General features: G+C 35.0%; 1 protein-coding gene across 1 annotated transcript in view; it reads left to right on the forward strand.

The window, feature by feature from the left end:
• The window catches only part of LOC149793235 (uncharacterized), a 101,490-nt gene extending 91,766 nt beyond the window's left edge, over positions 1 to 9,724 (forward strand). Inside the window, exons 18-24 of the mRNA XM_089968968.1 lie at positions 1,650 to 1,744; positions 2,712 to 2,780; positions 4,624 to 4,858; positions 5,724 to 5,894; positions 7,693 to 7,863; positions 8,525 to 8,695; positions 9,589 to 9,724. Coding sequence (XP_089825094.1) covers positions 1,650 to 1,744; positions 2,712 to 2,780; positions 4,624 to 4,858; positions 5,724 to 5,894; positions 7,693 to 7,863; positions 8,525 to 8,695; positions 9,589 to 9,596 — 920 coding nt within the window. The 3' untranslated portion in view covers positions 9,597 to 9,724. The remainder of the gene's footprint in view (positions 1 to 1,649; positions 1,745 to 2,711; positions 2,781 to 4,623; positions 4,859 to 5,723; positions 5,895 to 7,692; positions 7,864 to 8,524; positions 8,696 to 9,588) is intronic.
• Positions 9,725 to 11,352: the final 1,628 nt, after the last annotated feature.

Below are 11,352 nucleotides of genomic sequence, written 5' to 3' on the forward strand. Positions count from 1 at the left end.
TACCACAAGTTGTATAAAAATGCATATAACGAATTTAATATCAACAGATACACAGTAATGTGATGCATATTTCTTATTTATATCAAATGAAAATATTTGCCTTTTGAACGGAGTTAATATTGACTACAGACATCTTTGTATTGACTAAGTAAATGAACTCTTCACATCCCTGCACAGTGTGTCTTCTACAAAATTTAGTTTTGTGCTTTTTTGTATTTATATCTCTTCATTCATATTTTCAAAGAATATAATACACACTTATGATTTAAACATGAAAGATTGCTTAAATGAAGAAAGTAGAGTAATACAAACACAGCCGAAGACAGAGCAAGATGTAGTGCTTTGAGGGTGGAAAAATAACCATAAGGGTGGTGTTGTTATTGTCCATCCATATGTTTGTTTGTTGTTGCATTACGCCTGATCAATTAAGATAGTGACAGAGGAAGAAAGGGGGAGCTAGTTTGAGACATTTAAGTTTCCGAACCTTATTAAAGGTATAAGAAACAAAAAACAAGAACACATATGAAATAGACTATATATGTGCCTCTTAATCAAGCAAGTATCGACATGCCATTGCAAATTTGTTACATAAGTGTTGTGAACACTGAAGACATTTCTTCAGAAATGTGTATACCGTTAGGACGACCCAAGTTAATATAGATTAACTGGTGTACGTGTCGAAGGTTTCATCAAGCCCGAATGATCTCTCTCTCTCTCTCTCTCTCTCTCTCTCTCTCCATTGCATGCGAAATAGAGAGGAAAAGGGAACCCATATTAAATTGATGAGCATCTCTGTGAAAAACATTGATTATTCATATTGTATAATTTTTCTCGCTATATTCTTACATCTTTAATAACAAATCATACTAAATTAATTATTGATCACTGCAATTAGAATCGAAGGCCTACTATTGAAACAAAATTTACATATCATATAACATGAGTAAAGATACATCAAACTGCATTATACCAACATTTTATAAGCCATGTTATTTGTAATGTAAGCGATATACATACATATATATATATATATATATATATATATAGAGAGAGAGAGAGAGAGAGAGAGAGAGAGATGCAAACAGATTGATCCTATCCACAATGATGCCATTTTAGAGAGAGAGAGAGGGAGAGACGGAGGGACGGAGGGATAGAGGATATTTCGTTTTCCTACTTTAAAAACGGATATATTTCATCATATGGTACCAAAAGCATGACATTTAGGATTATTTATTGTTTGATTATCAACGATGTTAGTGACTCCTGAACTTTAGTTTTGTACTGATGACAAATAAACTGTTGATGTTACTTACATTGTTGGTTAAATTTGTTGTTAATATATTTAACACCTGTAACAACATATAGGCGAATTGATGGACTGATCATCAAGCAATGCTGAAAATGAAACTGGTTCAAGAATGGTTGTCTGTTATGAATATGGCCGATTTATAGTATTTTTACATTTTATGTCTCCTTAATAGAGAAAACCTATATAGCACTTATGTTTCTTAGAATGTATCGTGTGGTGAAATATCAAACTGTGTACGGATATCATTTTAAAACTCGCAAGAGGTCAATAGTTTTTTATATAAATAAATAGGTCTCTAATTCACATAACATCTGACTTTAAATGTATATACTGTTGCCAGGTTTGCCCGTGGAGAACGGACCAGTATGCTACAGCTGTAACCAAGAGAGAGATCCAAACACCTGCAACAGAATTGAATATTGTGCTCGAGGAGAGGTGAATACTGCAATACCAAACAATTTTAGCATTTACAGATTGTGTGTGAGTGTGTGCGTGCGTGCGTGTGTGTGTGTGTGTGTGTGTGTGTGTGTGTGTGTGTGATTTGGATTTTTAACGTAGCTTTAACAGTTGTTCAGTCATATCGCTACGATGTATGCAGTGTTGCAGTTTATAGTAATGTCTAGCACTGGGGCATCATGATGCAGACATGTAGCATGATGTCCCACCCAGTCACATTATCCTGACACCTGGCCGACCAGTCCTAACACTAACCTCTTAATGCTGAGCGGCAAGCGATGCAGCTGTTGGTACCATTTTTGGTATGACTCGGCCGTTGATCTAACTCACGACCTCCCGCACCCTTTGCGGATGCTCTAACCACTAGGCAACTGGAGCGGTGAACAGATTTTCAGTCCTTCACCCGCTTGTTTTTACATTGTTTCCTGTGCCAAACATTGTTTTTGGTCGTCATCTCGCACCGTTAGAACTTTGTATATGGATGTGTAATACAATCTGGATACTACCAGAATAAACGAACGAAGAACCTCAACATAGGGGTTCTTCTCTGTTTGTTTTCATAGTGCGTAATGTGGAAGGTTCTTGAGGATATTTAAGACATTCTTGTAGCCATTGGTGTAGAATATTGTAAAAGTTGTTTGACGTGTGACAAAGAAATTGTTAGTCGAGTAAGAAGTAAACATTGTCTTATATTGTTATCCTAACATTTATGTGTAGGTATTCAACATAAAAGGCTTATATATATATATATATATATATATATATATATATATATATATATATATATATATATATATATATATATATATATATATGTGTGTGTGTGTGTGTGTGTGTGTGTGTGTGTGTGTGCAAGGTATCTGCTAATGCTATCATTATTGAAATCAAATTTAAATTGTATATGTTCATATGTATCAGATGTATGCATTTTTTATTTTATTATTAGGCATGTGAACTATCTTTCAAAATAATGGGACCAAACATTGTATACGACAGTGGATGCATTCCTCAAACGGTATATCCATGTTCTGATTTATTTTTATGTTCATGGTTTTTAGCTCCAATTTCCGATTTAGTTAGTAATTTTCTAACTTGTTAGCATGTATGTCTTTCTTTTTCTAATGGAGCCTATATTTTATTTTGTATATTTCTATAACTACGCACTGACGATTACAATTTCTAGTTCATGCTTGATATTGTCTTTTTATGATTAGTATCCACGTTGTCTCGAACTAATATGTGTGCTTTAGTGTGAAGTATGTTTTATTCTGCCCCGGAACACAATATAAAAAAATACACAATCTGCCCCTTATTTTCCATAAGGAAATACAATTTTCTACTGTAATTGTAGGTTGCTGCACTTGTATAAGAAACTATGAACGAGTTTATCTAAGGTATACGATACGAGGTGATTAGGGCAGTGTATATAAGAAAAAATCGAGTTCGTTATTTCATAAACATGTATTACGATTTTTGTAATTTGCTCATTTTGCCTTCTGATCCGAAGGCTGAATAATAAAGAACACAGTACCACGTAATTGCACAATCATGGTTAAGCAAATGCATTCAATTATAACAGTATTAATGCGCACATAACACCGCCCAGAGACATTTGATCTTGGTAGCGTACGGCCTGATAATCATTCGTTTAAAAATAGATCCTAGTGTGGTTTAATTAAAGTTATAATTTACAGACATATTGTGACTTACAGCGCCATTGATCAACCTTCATAGCTGGTCTGGGATACCGAGAATTTGTTATATGTTCGATCCAACTAAATTCTGCTTATCTCTTTGTGACGGACTGGAGTCTCTATCAGGGTGCGATGTATATGCCGCTTGAGGGCGTAGCATTGACAAAAAACTGCACATGTCCTTCAATTTTGCTGTTGACAGTTTGGTATCATAAGGCGGGAAAATATAAAATACACTGCAGCTGAAATTTGCAAGAAGAAATATATGTTGGAGGGCTATATCAAATTCAGTTTGTTTTGGAATGCAGTAATTTTCCATTTAGTACGATTTCCTTAGAAAATGTTCCAACTTTGGTTGTTGATCCAATTTTTGGAACTCGTAATTCTGAATTTTAGGTTCAGCCCTACAAACAACCCACATATAACCACAACAACAGAAATTATGTTTTTTTAAATTGCCACCCTGTTTAAAATACAATTAAATATGTATAGAAACTGGTTTTTTTTAAATGACCACCGTGTTTAAAATACATAACAACCTTGTTTGCGATTTGAGGGTCTTTGATACACCCATTGTGTTTAAAATCAGACCAAATGTGTTTGGGAATTGGAATAAATTAAGTAGCCACCATGTTTAAAACAAATGTCAAAGGTCTGATGGCCAATGCAGTTAAGAAGCAAGATGCAGACATTTAGTATCGTAGGAATTTTGAAAGTTATAGAAGAAACTGAATTATAGAAGAAAAGCCATTCCTAGTGATGAATCTAGGACAATTTAACTGACTTTTAAACATAGTGTTTCTTTTTTCTTTCAGCTTTTAGTATTTAAAGGGGAAAACGGATTCGTTTCTATACTGATGTACAAAACATAGTATAAAAAAATAATGAAATAATGAATTGTCCGTAGATATTTTTGCGGTATGGGGATATGATGTGACTGAATTAAATAAACAGGACATAATCAACACATAAATAAAGTAAGAAACTGCAAAGCTACTATGAGAGAATGTATTCCTTTCTGAAATGTGTTCCTCACGAAGTAATACAATATGTATGCTCTTGGTGAATACGAAACGATTCAAGTAATATTTACAGAAAAATATTGACTTTATGAATACTTGTAAAAAGAGATGAATCGATAATAATTTCCTCGTGTCACTGCAGGAATGCGAGAAAAATAGCATACTGGATGTTGGAGCTTTCCAATTTATTGGTCGCCGCAGGAGGAAAGGTGCAATAATGAGTAGACAGAGAAGAAGTGGATTTTGTAATAAATGCTGTACCCAGAACCTCTGTAATGCTGATGATTGTTCCTCTGTGACATATATCGACATCCTGGGTAGTCACCACCACCAGTCCAATCAACAAACAACTCACTTACCAATTCATAATGCATTAGGTAATTTGCATATTACGAGAGACATTTCCCTTTCAGAAAGACACCCTCCTTCATCGAATTATGACATTGGCAGATTTATTCCACCTAGGCCACAAGCATCTAACGTCTATTGATATTGATTAATTTAGTGCTAAACATTATTTTGTACAATGTTTAAGATCAAAGAATAACATTTTTGTTCCCTTGCAAATTCTAAAAAGAAGGAACTTTCTTCTTCGCGTTATTCTACATTTCTTTTTCAGAGTTTTCAACATTGTATCCTTCTACATCATCAACTGCTTTCTTCAATTCCTCTTAACTGTTTTTGTCGCATCCCTGTATGAATGAACTACCTTTCTCAACTTGAATGCTTACTCAATAATGTATGTCCACAAACAGTGACACATGTAGCTCTTTGCATATAGGTATATATTCACTTATATACTATATGCATTGTTTATTTCCGGTTAAATGTCGTTGCTTTTATTCTAACTATTCTAACTGTTCCGATATACAGTGTTAAGACCATTTAGATAGTTTAAAGACAAGAGTGGACTTAGGAGTTTTGTGCTTTATATTGTTGTTACCTCAAGCAAACTAAATTAATTTGAAAAGAGCAGTACATTAGCAAACCTTACATATTCTTTGCTTCTTATTTCTTTCCTTGCGAGCAGACTGCATGGCTTGCTCTAATGACTGACTAAATAAACGACGACATTGGATCTTATGGTTTACCGATGGAGAAAAAAAAACCACTTTTGCTTCTACTGACGGCTGACTGAAAAATTGATGTTTATGTGGTATACATACGCGTACATGCTACACATTACATTCCTTCTCTTCTTGACGAAGGTTTTTATTTTCATACATCTTGCTCATTTACCAGTGAATGGTGGCTGGGGTAGTTGGTCTCATTGGAATATGTGTAGCCTGACCTGTGGTGGAGGTCAACATTACAGAATTAGATTATGTAACAATCCTGCCCCCGCCAATGGAGGATCTACGTGCAGTGGTTCAAACAGAGAAACACAATCTTGCAACGACCAGCTATGTGCAGGTGCGGCACAAATTATAATTCTTCTGAAATTCATCAATGTGGCTATTTTGATAATGCAAGCAGTTGCCCTCCCCCTCCCTCTCTCTCTCTCTCTCTCTCTCTCTCAATGTACTATATGCTTTGATTCGACTAAACTTCTGACTGACAGAGAAAATAGTAATTTAAAATAAATTGGAGTACGCTCCAAATATAACATTACTTTATAACTCTAACAAGAGTAATTGGATGATATTTAGTAAAAGAAAGGAAGTGTACTCATCAAATGGAATTACTCTGGGATCACAGAATATTCCTAGAGCAAAAAAAGTGAAATATGCAGGAGTTACCTTTTCGCAATCAATGAAAACTAATGATCGTATAATCTATTCCTACGATAAAGCTAAACGTGTAACAAACTCACTATACTCAACTGGATTAAATGCAAATGGAATGAATCCTATAGTCTCTGTGAAAGTCTGGGAAAGAGTTATATTGCCATCTGCTTTGTATGGCTCAGAACTCTGGTTTAATATGTCATATCAGGGCATTGAATCAATGGAGAAAATACAACGATATTTCGCCCGGAGAGTACAAGGTTTCCCTCAAAGATCGCCTACTGGATCTACGACATCGTGCTTGGGGATGATATCAATGGAAGCTCGCATAGATAAGCAAAAACTCGTATTCCTTGGTCGCATGTGTAGAACATCAGCAAATTTAACGGCTAAAAAGGTTTTCCTCTGGGCTGTTGGAAATTTTATTTTTGACCCCCAACATAGCTACAACTCTTTTATATATGATGTAAATACTGTACTAAAAAAGTATGATTTAGAAGACTATCTCAACGACTTTATTTTCACTGGAAAATTTCCAGACAAAATAACATGGAAAAACTTAATTGGGACAAGAATACAGATATTAGAGGAGAGAAAACATGAAATGAGTATCAGAAATCCATCAGAGGGATTTGGTAGATTTTTAAAAATTAATCCAGGATTAAAAATGCATCATCTATGGAAAATAGCTTATACTGACTCAAGCAGAAAAATGGAATATGGGACATTAATTCGTATTGGAGGAATGCAAGCAAGACCTGGACTGTGTCCCCTATGTGGCAAAATGAGTCATGACCGTATTTTGCACATTTCGATGAATTGTGCCTTAACCTCAGACGACAGAAACCACTTGATGGAAAGTCTATTTTCGTATATGCCTCCAGTGATTTACCGTGATTTCTGTGATCAGATCGATGATGTTATACTGATTATACTACTTGGTGGTTTAAATGATATATCAGAACGTTTAGAATTTGAGGCATGGTTAAATATGATCAGACTATCTACCAAGTATTTCATTAAGATAAAGGATATTATATATTCGATTCAATAGAGAACTCACTCAAAATATAAGGAAAGAAATACTTGTACTGGATTGCAAAGAGAGTAGGAAACTATTTTTGTTGTGAGGATACATTTTCAAATGTTTTATCGTATATATATCTCTATCTAGATTAGTAATGATTTTAATTTATTTATTCGTTTGCTATTGGAAATGATTCAATAAGTAACGAATCTACTATTTTTGTGATTCTATGTATTTAAATGCATTTCTTTTTTGTCTTAAAATCTTCAGAAAATGGAGGAATAAAAGAATATCATCATCATCATCATTCAATGTACCAAATGCTTTCATTCTAGTGAACCTCTAACTGACAGACAAAAACAGTGATTTAAATTAAATTCGAGTACGCTCCAAACATGACATTACTTTTCCAATTCCAATGAACGGTCTTATTTTGATACATCTTGTTCACTTATAGTGAATGGTGGCTGGAATAATTGGTCTCACCGGAATATTTGTAGTCTGACCTGTGGTGGAGGTCAACATTACAGAGTTAGATTATGTAACAATCCTGCCCCCGCCAATGGAGGATCTACGTGCAGTGGTTCAAACAGAGAAACACAATCTTGCAACGACCAGCTATGTGCAGGTGCGGCACAAATTATAATTCTTCTGAAATTCATCGTTGTCGCTCTTTTGATAATACAAGCAGTTACCACCCTTCTCTCTCTCTCTCTCTCTCTCTCTCTCTCTCTCTCTCTCTCTCTCTCTCTCTCGTTCAATGTACTAAATGCTTTGATTCGACTGAACCTATGACTGACAAAGAAAACAGTAATTTAAAATAAATTCGAGTACGCACCAAACATTACTTTTAAAATTCCAATGAACGGTGTTATTTTGATACATATTGTTTACTTCCAATGAATGGTGGCTGGAGTAGTTAATCTCATTGGAATATTTGTATTCTGACCTTTGGCGGAAGTCAACATTACAGAGCTAGAATCTGTAACAATCCTGCCCCCGCCAATGGAGGATCTATGTGCAGTAGTTAAAACAGAGAAACACGATCTTACAATAACCAGCTAGCTATACGCAGGTGCGGCACAAATAATGGTTCTTCTGAAATTCATCTCTCTCTCTCTTTCTCTCTCTCTCTCTCTCTCTCTCAGTGTACAACAAGTTTCGATTCTACTGAACATTTGACTGACAGAGAAAGCAATGTAGTTTAAAATATATTCAATTACGCAAACGCAACATTACATTTCCAATGAACTTTCTTATATATCTTGATATATCTTGCTCACTTGCAGTGAATGGTGGCTGGAGTAGTTGGTCTCATTGGAATATGTGTAGCCTGACCTGTGGTGGAGGTCAACATTACAGAGTTAGAATCTGTAACAATCCTGCCCCAGCCAATGATGGAGCTACGTGCAGTGGTTCAAACAGAGAAACACAATCATGCAATGATCAGCTATGTACAGGTGGGGTACACAATATATTTCCTCTGAAATTTGAGTTTGTTGTCACATTGCAGACAATCTAATATTCTCTCTCTCTCCCTCTCTCTCTCTCTCTCTCTCTCTCTCTCTCTCTCTCTCTCACACACACACACACACACACACACGTGTACTCGTGTATTTGTGTGAACCTTGACATCTTCATTTGAAAGCATAGGAACTAATTTATCTGCAATTAAAGCTATAGACAGACATATACGCGTATTAAATGTTCAAATCTTATAGTTTTGGTAACAACATTTCAAACACAGCTTTGCAACTTTGTGGCCTCTTTTACTGACAAGATCAAAAGTTACCATCAAGCTGAAAAATGAGAACTATCATTATAACAAAAGTATGTATCAAATCTAGACATTATTGCACAATGAAAACATAAGAATATCAAACATATCTAACTTGTCATGTCATGTATTAAAATAAGAAATTAAATTTATTAAAGTTTAGATTGACACCAAAGCATCATACAATTCATAATTCAGTTTGCCTACTGCGAATTCACTGAAAATGAAGTTGTCTTTTGGAGGTCTGCGGTTGGCCAATAATATGACAATATATCACAGCTAAAGTTTAAAAATTATGCAGAATGAAACAAGAAGTTAATGAAGCTGCGTTACATTCGTTTTACGATTAAAGACACACATCATAGTACATATATGTGTACCACGTAACCGAGATATTTACCGTATAATGTCGACAGGTTTTGCAACTTTCTATCATTGATTATATAATTATTGTCGATCAATCTCAAGGTTGTGCACACTTATCGTTACGACGAACCATATTCTTGTAGGTTACTTGGTCTAGGTTCAATTTCAAGATTTTCATCGAGCCCAAATTATTTTTCTCTCTCATTCCAGGTTTCTAAGTATGTTGTCCCTTATGCATGACAGGTGAAGAGGAACAGAAAGCGGAAAGGATTGCAACGAAATTGTGTACCGTATTAAATTCATTCAGAAAACGTGGATTATTATTAATTGTATCGTTATCTTCTTACGCCACTAATAAATAATGAGTGGATAGCACACAGTTTTGTGGTAAAATGTCATGACAATCCTCAAGGTCGGGTCTTTACAATGAGTTATCTTCACATTTATCTATGATAAATCCAATGAACATAGTTCACTTAAACTGATCATGCATATGAATATCTGAACACTTTCAACGGCTTTTATTGTACAATAACAACGTGGGAACAAGGCGTTACCTGAGAAGAATATTACAAGTGCACTGGGATTGCCCTCCTCATTGGTCTATATTATACAATGGTGATTTTTCGACTACGGTGAAAGGTTCTGTACCGTTGTCAATGTCAATTCACTTTATCAGTTCGCCTTGACCAAAGTCATTCTCTACTGAAGTTTTAAATACATTTTTAGACCAATGGTAGCACGGGTACCTGATATAGTCGTAAGCTTCGGTTTCCTTTTCTCTAGTCTCAAGTAACGCATTGTTACAGTGGTATTTTACAATTAAAACAAACCTGGCGGTGGCCTGTCCTTGTACGCATTATACAGGTGGTACAATGCAAGGATTTTTTAACATATAAATGTAGGAAGTAGCCGAGATTCTACATATCGCTGGAATAAAAACACGTAACAATGTTTGTGGTGTATATTTAATTTGTATTTTGTTGGACTTTATCTATGATTATTTGTTATGTATATCTAAATTGTGACATTATACCTTGGTCAGTAATTGAGTTTATTGTCTACCTGAAGCAAATCCTATTGTTGTGTAGACAATGTAATACATGACTAATATTTCTCTATGATTTTAGATTATATATTAAGATCTGTAGTACTGGAGGTAAACTTGTTTACATGAGTTTTAATTTAGGACACTGGTGTTCCTCTTGGGAATCCTTTGTGTACCTGCTGCATTATATGTTCTTACTGAAGTTTTAGTAAGAGACCTAACATTAAACTTAAAGTATTCTCAAAATAAGCTTTCCATCTGGTTGTTTTATTATGTTATATTTTTGGGGACGGGCGGGGGGTGGGGGGGGGGCTTGCAATGGGAGAAGTTAACATAACTTCATTATTGCATGTCTTAACATCAGTTTTTGAGGACTCAGTGTAGGTTGTATTTCAGTTAATATTTTAAAAGATTAATTTCTTTACATTATTCACTGCAATTTCAAAGCGCTCTTTATTACTTCATTAATTAAATCACTATTTAGGAATTGTACTGAATTCATTCAAAGACGTTTTGGATTACATCACCGTGATATGTCTCGCTTGTTCGCACATTAGTACATTTGAGGCTGGCTATTGACATCATCTAATTCAGTACTGGAATTTGTTCGGATCACTCATGGAATACATTTGAAGAAGAGAAACACAAATGCAATTGGAGAAAGAAGGAGTTGCAGAAAGACGGGAGCGAGAGAGAGAATGTAGGAAAATGGAATGTGTGGTTGTTATTTAGATGTTTAATGTTGCGTTAAAAAGATTTCAGTCATATCGCCACAATGTCTTCAGTGTGGAAGTAATAGTGATGTCTTGCACTTGGGCATCATGCAGCATACATGTAGAATCATATCTCACCCGGTCATATTATCCTAACATCAGGCCAACCAGTCCTAACGCTAACCTCCTAATGCGACTAATAGGTTGAAATGC

Source organism: Sinohyriopsis cumingii, chromosome 8, assembly GCF_028554795.1.
Source record: "Sinohyriopsis cumingii isolate HCF-2022 chromosome 8, ASM2855479v2, whole genome shotgun sequence".
Taxonomy (NCBI): Eukaryota; Metazoa; Mollusca; class Bivalvia; order Unionida; family Unionidae; genus Sinohyriopsis; species Sinohyriopsis cumingii.